The sequence below is a fragment of the Portunus trituberculatus genome, chromosome 14, assembly GCF_017591435.1.
Source record: "Portunus trituberculatus isolate SZX2019 chromosome 14, ASM1759143v1, whole genome shotgun sequence".
NCBI classification, from domain to species: Eukaryota; Metazoa; Arthropoda; class Malacostraca; order Decapoda; family Portunidae; genus Portunus; species Portunus trituberculatus.
The window spans coordinates 4,170,261-4,190,480 of record NC_059268.1 but is presented as its reverse complement, the minus strand read 5'-3'; the positions used below and the strand labels follow the sequence as shown (position 1 = coordinate 4,190,480).

At 39.8% G+C, this 20,220-nt stretch overlaps 1 protein-coding gene across 1 annotated transcript in view; it reads left to right on the top strand.

Annotated features, from left to right (window-relative positions):
• LOC123503532 (ATP-dependent RNA helicase DHX8-like) overlaps positions 1–20,220 on the top strand; it is a 258,222-nt gene that overhangs the window by 73,940 nt on the left and 164,062 nt on the right. Inside the window, exon 4 of the mRNA XM_045253371.1 lies at positions 11,744–11,905. Within this exon, the coding sequence (XP_045109306.1) occupies positions 11,744–11,905 (162 nt within the window). The remainder of the gene's footprint in view (positions 1–11,743; positions 11,906–20,220) is intronic.

Genomic DNA, 20,220 nt, shown 5'->3' with positions numbered 1-20,220 from the left:
TTGCATATTACACAGTTAGTGATACCGGTCTGTAATTTAAAAGTTCTTCCTTCCTTCTGCTCTTATATATAGGAACCACCTCAGCTCTTTTCATTCTACTGGTACTGTTCCATTTTCTATTGAGCATTTTATGATGTATATAGGACTTGCTAGTTCTTCACATTCTTTCAGTATTCTGCCTGAGACTTCATCTGTCCCATTGCCTTCTCTTCATCCAGTTCCTTCATTAACTCTTTTATTTCAATCTTGGTTACTTTAATCTCTTTCATATAGACTCTCTCTATTACCCTGTGGCTTTCAAATTTGGATTCCAGTAAAGACCTCCTGAATTTATTATTTAATAGTTCTGTCATACTTTTGGGTCTTCCATGGTTCTCTCCTTTTAACCTTTCTATTGTTTCTTTTTTAATTTTCCATTTATGAATCCAGATCAATATTGGTTGCTCCTTACATTTTTCAACAATGTCCTTTTCAAAGTTCTTTTCTTCTTCCTTCCTCACCTTAACATATTCATTTCTCGCTGCCTTGAAGTTTTTCTTATTTACTGGATTTCTATTTCTCCTACACCTTTTTCATGCTCCATCTCTTTTCTCCTTTGCCCTAGCACAGGAGTCAGGGAATATGTCCCAAAATATAGACCTAAAGAAGAAGGAAGGAAAGATTGGTTTAATGCAAGGTGTGCTAGGGCAAAGGAGAAAAGAGATATAGCATGGAAAAGGTGGAGGAGAAATAGAAATTCAGTAAATAAGAACTTCAAGGCAGCGAGAAATGAATATGTTAGGGTGAGGAAGGAAAAGGAAAAGAACTTTGAAAAGGACATTGTCGAAAAATGTAAGGAGTAACCAAAATTGTTCTACAGATTAATAAATGGAAAAATTAGGCAAAAAGAAACAATAGAAAGGTTAAAAGGAGAGAACGGGATGGTGGAAGACCCAAAAAGTATGGCAGAACTATTAAATAATAAATTCCAAGAGGTCTTTACTAAGGAATCCAAATTTGAAAGGCCACAGGGTAATAGAGAGACAGTCTATATGAAAGAGATTAAAGTAACCAAGATTGAAATAAAAGAGTTAATGAAGGAACTGTGTGAAGAGAAGGCAATGGGACTGGATGAAGTCTCAGGCAGAATACTGGAAGAATGTAGAGAAGAACTAGCAAGTCCTATATACATCATAAAATGCTCAATAGAAAATGGAACAGTACCAGTAGAATGGAAAAGAGCTGAGGTGGGTCCTACATATAAAAACGGAAGGAAGGAAGAACCTTTAAATTACAGACTGGTATCACTAACTAGTGTAATATGCAAGATGTGTGAAAATAATAAAGAAACAATGGATCGAGTTCCTTGAAGACAACAAATTAATATCAAATAGCCAATTTGGTTTTAGAAAAAGACATTCGCGTGTAACTAATTTATTGAGTTTCTATTCTAGAATAGTTGATAGAGTTCAAGAGAGAGAGGAGTGGGTTGACTGTATTTATTTGGATTTAAAAAAGGTTTTTGATAAAGTGCCACATGCAAGATTACTGTGGAAGTTAGAGGAGAAGGGTGGCTTAAAAGGAAGCATATTGAGATGGATGGAAAATTATTTGAGGGGGAGAGAAACAAGGACGGTAGTTAAAGATATGAAGTCCAAGTGGAGAGCAGTATAAAGTGGAGTGCCACAGGGGTCAGTATTGGCGCCAATACTTTTTCTCATATATATATAAACGACATGCCAGAGGGAGTGAACAGCTACATAAATCTGTTTGCAGACGATGTGAAACTGTGCAGAGTTATAAAGCAAAAAGAGGATTGTGAAATACTGCAGGAAGACTTAAACAAGATCTGAAAATGGAGTAAAAAATAAGAGATGGAAGTCAATGTGGACAAAAACCATGTCATGGAAATGGGAAAGAGTGAAAGACGACCAGTGGGAATCTATAAGATGGGAGATGGAGTAGAACTAGAAAAAGTAAAAAAGAAAAGGACTTGGGAGTGACAATGGAAGAAAACAATCAACCGGCAAGCCATATTGATAGAATTTTCAGAGACATATAATTTGCTAAGGAATATTGGATTAGCATTTCACTACATGGACAAAGAAATTATGAAGAAATTGATAAGTACTATAATAAGACCCAGATTAGAATATGCAGGAGTTGTGTGGAACCCCATAAAAAGAAACACATAAGGAAGTTGGAGACTACAAAAAATGGCTACAAGAATGGTTCCACAATTTGAAGAGATGACATATGAGGAGAGACTAAAGGCTATGGATTTACCAACCCTGGAACAGAGAAGGGAGAGAGGGGATCTGATACAAGTTTGTAAGTTGATTAACGGAATGGATCAAGTGAATAATGAGAAACTGATCTTGAGAGAAAAATATGACATTAGAAGCACAAGATAGATCGCTTAGTAACAAACTGAGGGAGGGAAGATGTCTGAGAGATGTTAAAAAATATAGTTTCCCGCAAAGATGTGTTGAGACTTGGAACAGTTTGAGTGAGGAAATGGTGTCAGCAAAGGGTGTACATAGCTTTAAAGAAAAATTGGATAAGTGTAGAAATGGAGACGGGGCCACACGAGCGTAAAGTCCAGGCCCTGTAAAACTACAACTAGGTAAATACACACACACACACACACACACACACACACACACACACACACACACACACACACACACACACACACACACACACACGCAGCAGAGGAAGGACGCGATACCTTCGCTCCCGAGAATCAGCTGATCTTCACTACCTTTGTTTGGGTTTACAGTGGCCTGGGCGATAAGTGTGGACTCATTTTTCCTTTCATGAATACAGTGTTAAATAATAATGAGTGAGAAAGATATTCCATCTAAATGCAGGTATGTGACAAGGGAAAGAATGAAAGCTGATGATGACAATGTTGGTGAGGGAGGAGGAGAATTTGAAGGCTTTGATACGGCGCAAACTTCACTATTTGATAGAGTCTTAACTATCGAACGTAAATTAGATAAATTGATAAAGGAGAGTATGGGAATGAAAGAGAATGAAGAACAGGATAAAGAGCTCCAGAAATTGAAAGAAAGGATAAAAAGAGTGGAAGAAAACGAAACTAGGCTAAGAACCGAAAATGATGAATTAAAAGTCCAAGTAGCGAACTATAAGAAATTGATGGAAGAAGGACTCGGTAAAGCCGAGAAAGAAAAAGAAAAGCTAAAAGATCTAGTTAACAAAGAAGAAGAAAGAGTACAAGACGTGATTAAAAAGAAGTACAAGCATGGAGAATCCAAGATAAGAAAGACAAGGAATCATTTCAAGAAGTATTTCAAGAACAGTTAAAAGAAAGAGATGAAAATATGACAAGCAAAATGATAGGAGTCCTCAAGAAAAAGAAAATTTAGTAAGAGAAATCATGGAAAAAAGAAGAGTGTAATTATTTTTGGACTGAAAGAAAAAATGTTAAATATAGACCAAGAAGGAAAAGACGAAATGAAATCAGTAAAAGACCTACTAAAACATCTGAATGATGAGGATAGACAGAACTTAGAAGAGGAAGTAGAAGAAATCCATAGAATGGGACCATATCAAGAAGGAATAGTGAGACCAATTAAGATATTACTAAAATCACAAGCAGCAGCAGAAGAAGTACTATATAGAAAAACGAAACTCAGAGAAACAGAAGGTTGCAAAGATATATATATAAAGAAAAATAGAAACGAGGAGGAAAGGAAGAGACACAATGAACTGGTGGCAGAAGCAAGAGAAAAAATAATGAAAGGTCAGAGGAGGAGAAGAAGGCATTTTTGGAGAATTATAGGAGACAGGATAAGGAAATGGTATATAAAAGAGAAAGAAGAGAAAAGAATGGAGCAAGTTTAACTAAAATGATAAGAACAAGAGATTAAAAATGATGTATACAAACATAGATGGGATTTTATCTAGTAAATTAGAATCAAGAGATTACATAAAGAAAGAAGAACCAGATATTGTATGCCTGGTGGAAACAAAGTTAAATGAGGCAATAAAATAGACATAGATAAAAGGTATAATATATGGAGGAGAGAGAGTGGGTAAAGGAGGAGGATGAGTCACGATGATGTTAAGGAAGGAGATAGTGGTAAATCAAGTGGAGTTTGGGGAAGGAAAATCAGAAATACTGTATGTTAAGATGCATATTAACAAAAAGGAGTTAACAATCATTGGAACATATGTGCCACCAAAACAAACTCATGGACTAACCAAGAATATAGAGACATGATAGATGACACAATAAGGAGTCTTACAAGAATCATTAAGGAAAGGAGAAAAGTGATATTAATAGGAGATTTCAACTGTAAGGAGGTAGACTGGGAAAATTATGAAAGTGGTATGGGGGAAGATGCCTGGGGAGATAGATTCCTGAACCTAATGATAGATAATTTGATGGTCCAAAGAGTAAAGGAAAACACAAGATTCAGAGGAAACGATGAGCCGGCAAGATTAGACCTAGTTTTACAAGGGATATACCAATTAACGATGATATAAGATACAAGTGCCCATTGGGAAAGAGTGACCATGTAATATTAGAGATGGATATAGAAGAAGGAAAGGAAGATAGAGATGAATCATACAAAGGAGACCGATTAAATTACAGAAAGGCTGATATTGAGAATCTCAAGAACTATTTTAAAACGTAAACTGGGAGGAGATGGAAAACTCATTAACGGTTCAAGAGAAATATAACTTATTTTTGGAAATATACAAAACTGGGGTCAGGAATATGTTCCAAATATAGACCTAAAGAAGAAGGAAAGAAAGATTGGTTTAATGCAAGATGTGCTAGGGCAAAGGAGAAACGAGATGGAGCATGGAAAAGGTGGAGAAGAAACAGAAATCCAGAAAATAAGGAAAACTTCAAAACAGCAAGAAATGAATATGCTAAGGTGAGAAAGGAAGAAGAAAAGAACTATGAAAAGGACATTGTCGAAAATGTAAGGAACAACCAAAATTGTTCTACAGATTCATAAATGGAAAAATAAGACAAAAAGAAACAATAGAAAGGTTAAAAGGAGAAAACGGAATGGTGGAAGACCCAAAAGTATGGCAGAACTGTTAAATAGTAAATTTCATGAGGTCTTTACTAAGGAATCCAAATTTGAAAGACCACAGGGTAATAGAGAGACTGTCTATATGAAAGAGATTAAAGTAACCAAGCTTGAAATAAAAAGTTGATGACGGAATTGGATGAGGAAAAGGCAATGGGACCGGATGAAGTCTCAGGCAGAATACTGAAAGAATGTAGGGAAGAACTAGCAAGTCCAATATACAACATCATAAAATGCTCAATAGAAAATGGAACAGTGCCAGTGGAGTGGAAAAGAGCTGAGGTGGTTCCCATATATAAGAGCGGAAGGAAGGAAGAACCTTTAAATTACAGGCCGGTATCACTAACTAGTGTAATATGCAAGATGTGTGAAAAAGTAATAAAGAAGCAATGGATCGAGTTTCTTGAAGACAACAAAATATTATCAAATAGCCAATTTGGTTTTAGAAAAGGTCGGTCATGTGTGACAAATTTATTGAGTTTCTACTCTAGAATAGTTGATAAAGTACAAGAGAGAGAGGATGGGTTGACTGTATTTATTTAGATCTAAAAAAGGCTTTTGATAAAGTGCCACATGAAAGATTACTATGGAAGTTAGAGGAGAAGGGTGGCTTAAAAGGAAGCACATTGAGATGGATGAAGAATTATTTAATGGGAAGAGAAATAAGGACGATAGTTAAAGATATGAAGTCCAAGTGGAGAACAGTAGACAGCGGAGTGCCACAGGGTCAGTATTAGCACCAATACTTTTCTCGTATATATAAATGACATGCCAGAGGAGTGAACAGCTACATAAATCTGTTTATGGACGATGCAAAACTGTGCAGAGTCATTAAACAAAAGAGGATTGTGAAATACTACAGGAAGACTTAAACAAGATCTGGAAATGGAGCAAAAAATGGGAGATGGAATTCAATGTGGACAAAAGCCATGTCATGGAAATGGGAAAAGTGAAAGACGACCAGTGGGAATCTATAAGATGGGAAATGGAGTAGAACTAGAAAAAGTAAAAAGGAAAAGGACTTGGGAGTGACAATGGAAGAAAATAATCAACTGGTTAGCCATATTGATAGAATTTTCAGAGAGACGATAATTTGCTAAGGAATATTGGAGTAGCATTTCACTATATGGACAAGGAAATGATGAAGAAATTGATAAGTACTAAAATAAGACCTAGATTGGAATATGCAGGAGTTGTGTGGACTCCCATAAAAAGAAACACATAAGAAAATTAGAGAGACTACAAAAATGGCTACAAGAATGGTTCCAGAATTTAAAGGGATGGCATATGAGGAGAGACTAAAGGCAATGGATCTACCAACCTTGGAGCAGAGAAGAGAGAGAGGATCTGATACAAGTTTATAAATTGATTAACGGAATGGATGAAGTGGATAATGAGAAACTGATCCTGAGAGAAGAATATGACTTTAGAAGCACAAGATCGCATAGTAAGAAACTAAGGAAGGACGATGTCTGAGAGATGTTAAAAATTTAGTTTCCCAAAGATGTGTTGAGACTTGGAACAGTTTGAGTGAGGAAGTGGTATCAGCAAAGAGTGTACATAGTTTTAAAGAAAAATTGGATAAGTGTAGATATGGAGACGGGACCACACGAGCATAAAGCCCAGGCCCTGTAAAACTACAACTAGGTAAATACAACTAGGTAAATACATACACACACACACACACACACACACACACACACACACACACACACACACACACACACACACACACACACAATGGAATGGACCAAGTGAATAATGTGAAACTGATCCTGAGAGAAGAATATGACATCCGAAGCACAAGATCGCATAGTAAAATGCTGAGAAAAGGAAGATGTTTGAGAGATATTAAATAATATAGTTTCCCGCAGAGATGTATTGAGACGTGGAACAGTTTAAATGAAGAAGTAGTGTCTGCAACGAGTGTGCATACTTTTAAAAGTAAGATTGGATGAGTGTAGATATGGAGACGGGGCCACACGAGCATAAAGCCCAGGCCCTGTTAAACTACAACTAGTAAATACACACACACACACACACACACACACACACACACACACACACACACACACACACACACACACACACACACACACACACACACACAAGAAACTAGAGAAAGTACAGAGGGCTGCAACAAAAATGGTGCCTGACTTAAGAGGTTTGATTTATGAAGACAGACTGAAAAGAATGCAACTTCCAACCCTGGAAAACAGAAGAGAAAGGGGAGACCTGATAGCAATATACAGAGTGATGATTGGCATGGAAAAAATGGATAGGAAGATCTGTGTATGTGGAATGAAAGAATGTCGAGAGGGCATGGGAAAAAACTAAAATGGCCACTTATAGGAGAGATGTGAAAAATATAGCTTCCTCATAGAAGGGTGGAAACATGGAATAGTTTAGACGTGGAAGTGGTCAACGCAAGGAATATTCATGATTTTAAGAAAAAGCTGGACATTAATAGATATGGAGACGGGACAACACGAGCATAGCTCTTTTCCCGTATGTTACAATTAGGTAAATACAATTAGGTAAATACACACACACACACACACACACACACACACACACACACACACACGGCCCGGTAGCTCAGTGGTTAGAGCGCTGGCTTCACAAGCCAGATGTCCGGGGTTCGATTCCCTGGCCGGGTGGAGATATTTGGGTGTGTCTCCTTTCACGTGTAGCCCCTGTTCATCTAGCAGTGAGTAGGTACGGGATGTAAATCGAGGAGTTGTGTTGTGACCTTGTTGTCCCGGTGTGTGGTGTGTGCTTGGTCTCAGACCTATCCCAAGATCGAAATAATGAGTTCTGAGCTCGTTCCGTAGGGTAACGTCTGGCTGTCTCGTCAGAGACTGCAGCAGATCAAACAGTGAATTACACACAAAGAAGTACGAGCATGGAGAGTCCAAGATAAGAAAGATAAGGCTGAATTTCAGGAGGTGATTCAAGAACAACTAAAAGAAAAAGAAGAAAATATGACAAACAAAATGATAGGAGTCCTCAAGACAAAAGAAAATCTAGTTAGAGAAATTGCAGAAAAAAAGAAGAGTGTAGTCGTATTTGGAATAAAAGAAAAAAAATATAAAATATAGACCAAAAAGAGAAAAAGAAGAAATGAAATCAGTCAAAGACCTACTGAAGAATCTAAACGACGAAGATAGGCAGAACTTGGAAGAGGAAGTAGAAGAAATAAACAGAATGGGACCATGTCAAGAAGGAAAAACGAGACCAATTAAAATGCTACTAAAATCACAAGCAGCAACAGAAGAAATATTATGTACAAGAACAAAACTTAGAGAAACAGAAGTTGCAAGGATATCTATATAAAGAAAAATAGAAATGAGGAAGAAAGGAAGAGATACAATGAACTGGCAGCAGCAGTAAGTGAAAAGAATAATGAAAGGTCAGAAGAGGAGAAGAAGGCATTTTTTTGGAGAATTCCAGGAGACAGGATAAGGAAATGGTATATAAACGAGAAGGAAGAGAAAAAAGGGGAACAAGTTTAACTAAAAATGATAAAGGCAAAAGACTAAAAATGATGTATACGAATATAGACGGGGTTTTATCAAGTAAACTAGAATTAAGAGATTACGTAAATAAAGAACATCCAGATATTGTATGCCTGGCTGAAACAAAACTATATAAGGCAATCAAAATAGACTTGGATAATTGGTATAATGTATGGAGAAGAGACAGAGTGGGTAAAGGAGGAGGAGGAGTCATGATTATGTTAAGGAAGGAGATAGTGATAAACCAAGTGGAATGTGGGGTAGAAAAAGCAGAAGCATTATATGTTAAGATGCATATTAATAAAAAAGAGTTAACAATCATTGTAACATGTACCACCAAAAACAAATTCATGGACCAATCAAGAATATAAAGACATGATAGATGAAACAATAAGGAGTCTAACGAGAATCGTTAAAGAAAGGAAAAAAGTTATGTTAATAGGAGATTTCAACTGTAAAGAAGTGGACTGGGAAAATTATGAAAGTGGTATGTGGGAAGAAGCCTGGGGAGAAAGATTCGTGAACCTAATGATAGACAATATGATGGACAGAGAGTAAAGGAATGCACAAGATTCAGAGGAAACGACGAGCCGGCGAGATTGGACCTAGATTTTACAAGGGGTATACAAATGAATGATGATATAAGATATAAGTGCCCATTGGGAAAGAGTGACCATGTAATATTAGAAATAGATATAGAAGAGGGAAAGGAAGATAGAGACGATTCATACAAAGGAGACCAATTAAATTACAGAAAGGCTGATATTGAGAATCTCAAGAACTATTTTAAAAACTTAAACTGAGAGGAGATGGAAAACTCAGAGATGATGCAAGAGAAATATAACTTATTTTTGGAAATATACCAAACAGGAGTCAGGGAACATGTCCCGAAATATAGACCTAAAGAAGAAGGAAAGAAAGATTGGTTTAATGCAAGGTGTGTTAGGGCAAAGGAGAAAAGAGATGAAGCATGGAAAATCCATTAAATCCATTAAATAAGGAAAACTTCAAGGCAGCGAGAAATGAATATGTTAAGGTGAGGAAGGAAGACGAAAGAACTTTGAAAAGGACATTGTAAAAAATGTAAGGAGCGACCAAAATTGTTCTGTAGATTCATAAATGGAAAAATCAGGCAAAGAGAAACAATAGAAAGGTTAAAAGGAGAGAACGGGATGGTGGAAGACCCAAAAAGTATGGCAGAACTATTAAATAATAAATTCCAGAAGGTCTTTACTAAGAAATCCAAATTTGAAAGGCCACAGGGTAATAGAGAGACAATCTATAGGAAAGAGATTAAAGTAACCAAGCTTGAAATAAAAGAGTTAATGAAGGAACTGGATGAAGAGAAGGCAATGGGACCGGATGAAGTCTCAGGCAGAATACTGAAAGAATGTAGGGAAGAACTAGCAAGTCCTATATACAACATCATAAAATGCTCAATAGAAAATGGAACAGTACCAGTAGAATGGAAAAGAGCTGAGGTGGTTCCCATATATAAGAGCGGAAGGAAGGAAGAACCTTTAAATTACAGACCGGTATCACTAACTAGTGTAATATGCAAGATGTGTGAAAGAATAATAAAGAAACAATGGATTGAGTTCCTTGTAGACAACAAATTAATATCAAATAGCCAATTTGGTTTTAGAAAAAGACAGTCGTGTGTAACTAATTTATTGAGTTTCTATTCTAGAATAGTTGATAGAGTACAAGAGAGAGAGGGATGGGTTGATTGTATTTATTTGTATTTAAAAAAGGCGTTTGACAAAGTGCCACATGCAAGATTACTATGGAAGTTAGAGAAGGGTTGCTTAAAAGGAAGCACATTGAGATGGATAGAAAATTATTTGAGGGGGAGAGAAATAAGGACGGTAGTTAAAGATATGAAGTCCAAGTGGAGAGCAGTAGAAAGCGGAGTGCCACAGGGGTCAGTATTGGCACCAATACTTTTCCTTATTTATATTAACGACATGCCAGAAGGAGTGAACAGCTACATAAATCTGTTTGCAGATGATACGAAACTGTGCAGAGTTATAAAGCAAAAGAGGATTGTGAAATACTGCAAGAAGACCTAAATAAGATCTGGGAATGGAGTAAAAGTGGAAATGGAATTCAATGTGAACAAAAGCCATGTCATGGAAATGGGAAAGAGTGAAAGATGACGTGTGGGAATCTATAAGATGGGAGATGGAGTAGAACTGGAGAAAGTTAAAAAGGAAAAGGACTTAGGAGTGACGATGGAAGAAAACAATAAACCAGTAAGCCATATTGATAGAATTTTTAGAGAAACATATAATTTGCTAAGGAATATTGGAATAGCATTTCACTACATGGACAAAGAAATGATGAAGAAATTGATAAGTACTATAATAAGACCCAGATTGGAATATGCAGGAGTAGTGTGGACCCCTCATAAAAAGAAACACATAAGGAAATTGGTGAAACTACAAAAAATGGCTACAAGAATGATTCCAGAATTTGAAGGGATGGCATATGAGGAGAGACTAAAGGGTATGGATCTACCAACCCTGGAACAAAGAAGGGAGAGAGGAGACCTGATATAAGTTTATAAATTGATCAACGGAATGGACCAAGTGGATAATGAGAAACTGATCCTGAGAGAAGAATATGACATCCGAAGCACAAGATCGCATAGTAAAAAGCTGAGAAAAGGAAGATGTCTGAGAGATGTTAAAAAATATAGTTTCCTGCAAAGATGTATTGAGACGTGGAACAGTTTAAATGAAGAAGGAGTGTCTGTAACGCGTGTGCGTACTTTTAAAGTAAGATTGGATAAGTGTAGATATGGAGACGGGGCCACACGAGCATAAAGCCCAGTCCCTGTAAAACTACAACTAGATAAATACAACCAGGTAAATACACACACACACACACACACACACACACACACACACACACACACACACACACACACACACACACACACACACACACACACACACACACACACACACTGTTCATCATGACTTGTTATAGCCTGTGTATATCAGTGGAGTTGTACTGGTTGATGATGGTGAAGACAATAGTAATTGTGATACGGTAAAGTCTGTGTACTGTCATTTATTAGTCTATAATCAACTTTTGTATTGCATTGAAGCCAGCTACTTATTTTTCTTTTCTTTATGTGCTATGAATAAATTTTTTAATTTTCAGGTTTATGAAGGGAAGGTAACAAACATCTTAAACTTTGGATGTTTTGTTCAACTAGAAGGGCTACGGAGGAGGCTGGAAGGCCTTGTGCACATTTCACAGCTACGGAGAGAAGGACGTGTCACCAATGTATCAGATGTTGTCGTTCGAGGACAAAAAGTTAAGGTTTGTAGCTTATGTGGTACTTTTTGTTTAAAAAAAAAAAAAACTAAGGAAATAGTATCTACAAAATTATTTGTTTATTTAGCTAGCTTATATTGCGGCTTATAATTTGATATGGCACATTAGTCTACTTGTAGAATTTGATCTCAAAATGCTGTACTATAGGTTTACATTGCAGATAAGTGAATCTGCCTAAACTATTACAGGTTTACCTCACTATTCGATGCCCCATTATTCAATATTTCATTTTCCATTGTCCCCGGTTTTTATCTGATTTTTAACTGATCACCAGAATATAAACAAACCAAACTGACTGCTATTGCATCGACACCCATGCCAGAGCCACCACCCATCAAAACTCATTATCACTATAAGTAGGGATAATTAGTGAACAGGATACTGCTCTTTTTTTTCTGCTTGTCTTTTGTCTTTTCCTCTACAGGAATTGCTGATCCAAGGTTCAAGGTTCTAGCATAGCATTTGCAGTGGCACTTGATAGAATTATTGTTTCTTCCTTGATTTACTACAATTGGTTCTTTCATTTAATTTTTTTAATTTTCCTTTCTTTGGCCACAGATGATTATGCACTATTTTTTTAATAACCTTTTGTCTGAAAGGTGGAAAGTGATCTCAAGCCACCTGTGGCATCAAAATTAAAATCAAGATCAGTCTTTTTGGTTGTGTTTAGCCACAATTGTGTGCATTTTTTTGCTAAAAATTCATTCATTGTTGGATATTATGAGTGATAAACATGATGGCTTTCAAGCGGCCTGCAACACCTAGTGCTGGTGAATTGTAGGCCAAAAGACCAAGGAAAAGCTTATCTTAGAGAAAAGCTTAAAATTGCTAATGCCATGAGGGAGCTAGAGAGCCAACTTCATCAACAGAATCCTGTAGTTGCCCCACTCCACTGTCTCTGCTGTCATTAAACAAGTAGTAAATGTGAAGAAAGGAGGTGAGACACCTTCTACATTAATGGTAATGATGCTAACAATGAATAGGGAACCAATAATAGAGGAAATGGTAAGACTTAAGGCTGTGGATTGATGACCAGACTCACAGCCAATTAGCACCTACTAACTTAAGTGAAGCTCATTTTTCTTCACTTGCCCGTGAATATTGGCTTGAAGGGGATATCACTGAATAAAGAAAATAATAAGCCTATACTCGTAACACTACCTCTGTCGGTAGTGCAGAAAAGTGTTCCCTATCTCTCATGACAAGTTGGGCTTAGATTACTCTCCCCATTAAATTAAATCCTTTTGAACCTTAAGTTCACTATTCCATTGTTCATTATTCTGTATAGTTTTCAGGAATATAATCCAGTCACAAAATGAGGGAAACCTGTACTTAGCCTGTGCCAATGGTGGCCTTAGTCACTAAGTACAGTGGTGCCTCACAATAAAAGACCTCGCAGCAACAGATTTAGTTTTTCTCCCGTGAATCCGTAGTTCTTGAGTGGCTGCACAGATGAATACACATGACATGATAAACAAGCTAAAAAGGCATGCTAAATACCATTGTAACTCATTTTGTTTGTCTGCGATTTACAATACTTGTAATTAGGGGGAAAGTGGCAATTGCTTGCCTGTGGGGATCACTGGAGTGATAATCATGATGATTTGTGGTCCCTATCTGGTTGGACCCACAGCCTGCCTAAGTGAAATGCTAGCTATGCATTTCTGTTTGAATGTTGTTGGGCAAGCAAGGATAATGACACTGCCACACACAGAGAGAGAGAGAGAGAGAGAGAGAGAGAGAGAGAGAGAGAGAGAGAGAAGTGTGGAGGAAGGACGTGCAGGTGACTGCTCTGCTATTTATTGTGGCAGAGTGATATCTATGGCTGTGTGAACGTGGTTGAATGAAAGAGCTAGTGTTACAATATGTGTTATAGAAAATTTATATCACTTGTAATCCACATTGCCTATTATAAAGTTTTTTTTTAAATGACAAGTGTATACAAGGCACAGTGACCTTGGCTGACAGTGACTGGCCACTTGCTTTGCTTGGTAACCCCACAACTGCACCCTTCCAGTGTTGCCATCTCTCTCTCTCTCTCTCTCTCTCTCTCTCTCTCTCTCTCTCTCTCTCTCTCTCTCTCTCTCTCTCTCTCTCTCTCTCTCTCTCTCTCTCTCTCTCTCTCTCTCTCATCATCTCATCCTCCTCCTCCTCTCTCTCTCTCTCTCTCTCTCTCTCTCTCTCTCTCTCTCTCTCTCTCTCTCTCTCTCTCTCTCTCTCTCTCTCTCTCTCTCTCTCTCTCTCTCTCTCTCTCTCTCTCCTCATCATCATCATCCTCCTCCTCCTCTCTCCTCCTCCTCCTCCTCCTCCTCCTCTTCTCTTCCTCTTCCTCCTCCTCCTCCTCCTCCTCCTCCTCCTCCTCCTCCTCCTCCTCCTCCTCCTCCTCCTCCTCCTCCTCCTCCTCCTCCTCCTCCTCCTCCTCCTCCTCCTCCTCCTCCTCTCTCTCTCTCTCTCTCTCTCTCTCTCTCTCTCTCTCTCTCTCTCTCTCTCTCTCTCTCTCTCTCTCTCTCTCTCTCTCTCTCTCTCTCTCTCTCTCTTTCATTGGGTGAATAATTAGTACCTCAACATGGTTGTTGTTGGGGAGACCACACACCGGCAGAAAGAGAGACTCAGTGGGATTCCTGGGTACAGACTTGCCCATTAGTGTGCAGTGTGAGGGCACAAGGCTGATCCAAGCAAAGATCTGCACTGCACTGAGGAAGGATGTTCCAACCTCTGCCACAAAAGCTGCCTGGATGTTGTAGTTGAGTATAACTGTGACAACACCACCACTTCTTCATGATTGCTTAGGTCTCAACAACCATGTGACCTACACAAATCAAGACCTGACTAACACCCTACTCTTGGACCCCGCCCAGCCTCTTCTTGACCCCACAGAGAGGGAAGACAGACAATCTCCCTAATGAGGAATTTATAACGTTGGTGGTGACCTTGAGATGGGAGCTTGTCACCAGCAAAGTCAACATCAGGATATATAGTGACGTTATTGATGAGCTGCCTGAAAAGCGCAGTGTGTTAGTTGAGGTGCTCTCATTGGTGGACATGTTGCTTGCCCTTGGGAAAGATGGCAGGCACATTTCCTGTATTGCAAAGCAGGACAAAATAGACAGTGACTGGGATGATCACATACTCGTAAGAGTGAATGAGTGGTGGACATCATTGGTAGACCAGGTAAACCAGGCCGAACCTAAAGTGAGTAAGAACTGTGTCTTACCTGACTCTCTCACGGACTTTTTTGCCTGACACACTGCTGCCAATCACACCCCTGTCTCCACTTGGCCAACCTTCTTCCTCACCTCCCCCCTCAACCACTACCTGAGCACACCCAGCCACTTCAATCCCAACCTACTAACCCACCTCACCCTCGGTTTGACTGTGAGCTGCTCCTACTACCTGAAGCAGAGAGGAGAAACCCAACCATGTCTAGTCTCAGGCTGGGAGCACACAGCCACCTCAACAACAATCAAGCCGGAGATGGCCTGCAAGACTTAGTGGTAGGTCTGCAAATGAAAGCGTGGGCATCACAGAGGAAATGAGGTCAAGTCAGGTTAGGTGTTCCAGTTGCCATTGGCAGGGCCACTCTAGAGAGGAGTGTCCTAAGAGGCTCACTTGTGAATACTGTCAAGGATACTTCCATAGCACACAAACCTGCAGGGAGTGGCTGGCAGACAGGAGACAATAGGACTTGATTGAAGTAGTCTGGTTAAGTAATCAGGAGACATTGGTGGCAATTAGAAGTGCTTCCTGGCAACATCCTTCATCCACCTCCTAGGGAGCCCCAACAACTTTGCTCCAAGCACCTCATGCCCACCTTCCTCCCCAGGATGTAAGATGCTCACTCCTATTTACACCACACAGCTATGGCAATGTATTCCAACAGCAGATGACATGGATGTGGCGGTCCTTGGCGGCCTGAATCCACCAGCGATAAATATCGCCTTCATTTCCCTACTGGCTACATTTGACTTGCACAATCATGTCACCTTCCCCACTCATTGCACTGGCTCCTCTCTTGACCCCTAAGTGATAGACTTCCGCCCCCTTGAAGTGCACTCTTAGTTACTGTGTCCCATTTCCAGCTCAGATCACAAGGCAGTCATCAGCAGGATACCGCTGCAGAGGCCCCAGGATAAGAGTGCCACCTACACTCTCTGGCAATGGAAGAAGGCTGACTGGCCAGGATTTTGATGTGGAACAAAAGTTAGAAGGAATTCAGAAGTAATTTTGGAAACACACCAGTTTATATAGTAAACAGAGGGAGAGAAAGAAAGACAAGAGACAAAGAGTAAGGAGATGGAGCGCCATTAGAGAAAGAATGTAAGCCCGTGACCTATGGGGAGGTGACAGTAGTGTAAAGGTAGTCTACTCTGACTCTGACAATCCCTTGTCTACCTCCCCTCCTTTGTCATCTCAGCAATGCCCTTCAGAGAGTCATTAAATGTTTGTTGAAGATGCCACTGGACCACTTGGACATTGGCAATTATACTAAATGGAAAGCTATATCTTTAATTCATCTATTCTTGGTGAGACAAACTTTATTACTGTATTTTTCATAAATAATAATGATCTTTTTTATTTCAACATTGATTGTAGAATAAGACAGCTTAAATTATGAATTTTTTTTTTTTGCATTATTTAAAGAAAATAAACTACCAAAAAAAAAAGGGCAAGGTCATGTTTAAGGATCTCATAAACAAACTACTCTCAGTAACAATCAATTTGCAGTAATGGGCAGCCCCTCACCCCCGAAGTATATCCTATCGCAAGTCACCACTGACTTTTTATCTACAGTAAAATAGATAAAACAATTCAACAGATTGAAAACACCACTGACTTCAAGCATTTCAACATAACAAGCATTCAGTTTTTACTTTTCTGTACTCACCTGTTTCACCACTATATCAGCCTCCCAAGATGTGAACACACTGTGTTTCATCTTGAGAAACTGAAGGACTTGACATGTATCCAGGAGTATGCAGTTAGTCTCAAACGGTTTGGAGTGCTCAACACCCTTGTGGACCTTGTAGAGCTATGGGATACCTTCAAACATGAGACTCTTGAGGCTGCCAAGGAGGACGTTGGGGATTACCCAAGGTCACGGAGTTGCTTTGCCTTGGTAGAGACGCTGGACAGTATTGAGGAGAGTTGCGCTGCCAGACTTGCTGAGAACTGCAACTAATACAGGGCTCTTTCACGTAGGACTAGAGCTCTCCTGAGGAGAGACAAGGAGAGATATGTCAGGAGTCTTTCTGAGGATGTAGAGTGTCATTTAAATGCTAATGACCTCCGACTTGCCTATCGAGTCCTGAAGAAATTGCTCCAAGTCTACATCTCAGGCGAGTGCTATCCAAACAGCAAGTGGTTTTTTGTATTGGATGCAGATGGGCAGATGGCTTGTTGGGCTGAGTACTTTGAGCAGCTGTTCATGGTAGATCCTCCAAGCGGACAGCTCCAAACTGCAGGGTTACAGATGCTGGATGCTGATCCACCCATTGATGAAACTGCATCCTCCATTGATGTGAAAGAGGCTGTGGCAAAGTTGAAGGGTGGAAAGGCAGCTGGCATCTGCAACATAAGTGTAGAGCTGCTCAAAGCGAAGGGTGAGGCCATGGGTTGCATGCTGTCTTGACTGCTATATGGCATTCAGGTACCATTCCCCCTGACTGGAAAAAGGAGTTGGTCATTCCTATCTGGAAGGGGAAAGGGGACTGTCAGGACTGCAACAACTACCACGGTATATCACTGGTCAGTGTACCAGGCAAGGTGCTTGCCCATTTGCTGTTGATACATATCTGCAGTCACCTGCTGAAACACCAGAGACCTGGACAGTCTGGGTTCACACTCGGTAACTCAACAACTGACCAGATCCTAGCGTTTCATGTACTGGTGAAGTGCTGACGTGAGTTTCAACAAGGGATACTTGCAGTCTATCTCAGTCTCAAGAAGTCATTTGATTCAGTGCATCGAGAGACACTCTCAGATCTTCTGCATCTCCGTAGGATTCCTGCAAGGATTATTGGTCTATTAACTGGCCTCTACTCTGGGACTGTGAGTGCTGTGAAGTGTGGAGGGAGCTTGTCCAGCTTTTTCCCTGTGAATATGGGAGTGAGGCAGGGATGTGTGCTTGCTCCATCACTTTTCAACATTTGCATGGACTGGGTACAAGGCAGAGTTGTAGACCAAAGTCATTGTGGAGCATCTGTTGGCAATATTGGGATTACTGATCTTGTTTTTGCCAATACTGTAGCATTAGACATATCAAAAGCTTTTGATAAGAGTCTGGCATAAAGCTTTGATTTCAAAATTGCCCTCCTACAGCTTCTATCCTCCTCTCTTCCAACCATTCTATTGGTGCTGTGGTAGATGACCACTGTTCTTCTCCTAAATCTATTAATAGTGGTGTTCCTCAGGGTTCTGTCCTGTCACCCACTTTCTTTCTATTATTCATTAATGATCTTACCCAAACTTCTAGCCCTATCCACTCTTACGCTAATGATGCCACCCTACATCTTTCCACGTCCTTTCAGAGACGACCAACCCTTCAGGAAGTCAACAGATCATGTAGGGACACCACAGAACGCCTGACTTCCGATCTTTCTTTGATTTCCGATTTGGGCAGAAAAATCTAGTAGTTTTCAATGCCTCAAAAACTTAATTCCTCTATCTATCAACTCGACACAACTTTCCAAACAACTATCCCCTCTTCTTCAATGACACTCAACTGTCTCCCTCTTCCACACTGAATATCCTCGGTCTGTCCTTTACTCAAAATCTTTATTGGAAACTTCACATTTCATCTCTTGCTAAAACAGCTTCTATGAAGTTAGGTGTTCTGAGGCGTCTCTGCCAGTTTTTCTTGCCTCTCCAACTGCTTACTCTATATAAGAGCCTTATCTGCCCCTGTATGGAGTACTCTTCACATGTTTTTTTTGGGGGGGTTGTTCCAGTCACACAGTTTTACTAGATAGGGTGGAATCAAAAGCTTTTTGTCTCATCAACTCCCCTCTTCTGACTAACTATCTTTAGTTTCTTTCTCACTGCTGAAATGTTACATCTCTTTCTATCTTTTATCGTTATTTTCTTGCTAACTGTTCTACTGATCTTGCTAACTGCATGCCTCCCCTCCTCCTGCAGCCTCGCTGCATAAGGCTTTCTTCTTCCTCTCATCCCTAATCTGTCCAATTCTCTAACGTAAGAGTTAACCAGTACTCTCAATCATTCATACCTTTAACTGGTAAACTCTGGAACTCATTCCTTGCATCTGTATTTCCGACTTCCTACGACTTGTCTTCTTTTAAGAGGGAGGTATCGAGGCATTTGCTCCCTAATATTGACTGACGTTTTTCTCTTTGTAGAGAACCAGCACTCAAGTGGGTATTTTTTTAATCTTTTCTTTTTTTTTTGCCCTTGGCTGGTTCTCTTCCCTTCATAAAAAAAAAATCTTTGCTGAGTCACTGGAGATTCTGGTAATGGCCCTAAAGACACTACTCAAGGAGGCAAGGCCCTTGGGACTCCAGGTTTCCTTGCCTAAGACCAAGCTTCAGGTGTTTGGAGGCTTACTGGATAAAACAGTACAGTCCGTCCATGCATGTGGTGAGGACATTGAGGGCTTGGAAAACTTCACATACCTTGGTAGTGTAGTGCGTAATGACAGTGGGTTGAGCCAGGAAGTTGTACGGTGGATTGGTCTTGCCCACAGTGTTATGGACTCACTCAACACAAGTATTTGGCGTTGTCGGTACCTGTGCAGATGGACGAAGATTCAGATCTTCAGGTTGCTGGTGATCCCTGTCTTACTCTGTGGTTTTGAGACATGGATGCTAAACACCAATCTGAAGAGGCACATTGATGTCTTTGGTGCTGGATGCTTTTGCAGGATAATGGGGTACCACTGATATGACTTTGTGTCAAATCAACAATTGCTCCATGAGACTGATTTGAGGCTGATTACCAGCTTAGTCTGTCAATGCCAACTGCAACTATATGGGCATGTGGCACACTACCCAGAAGCCAATCCTGTATATCGGGTTGTCTCCAAAAGGGATAACCCAGCATGGAGGAGGCCAAGGGGATGTCCACAGAACTCATGGCTGTGGCAAGTTGATGCTTCTTGCTGAGAGTTACTTGGCACAGGAAGGGAGTTTGTATTGAGACTTGTGAGGCATGACTGCCTGTAATGGTACCATAGGGTAAGCGAGGCAATATGCCCCCTGGTGTATGGACCCCATGATTGATTGATTGATCTCTTCCATCTGTCCTTCAAAAATGGTTGTTCCATTTCCTTCAGTCTTTTTTCATAT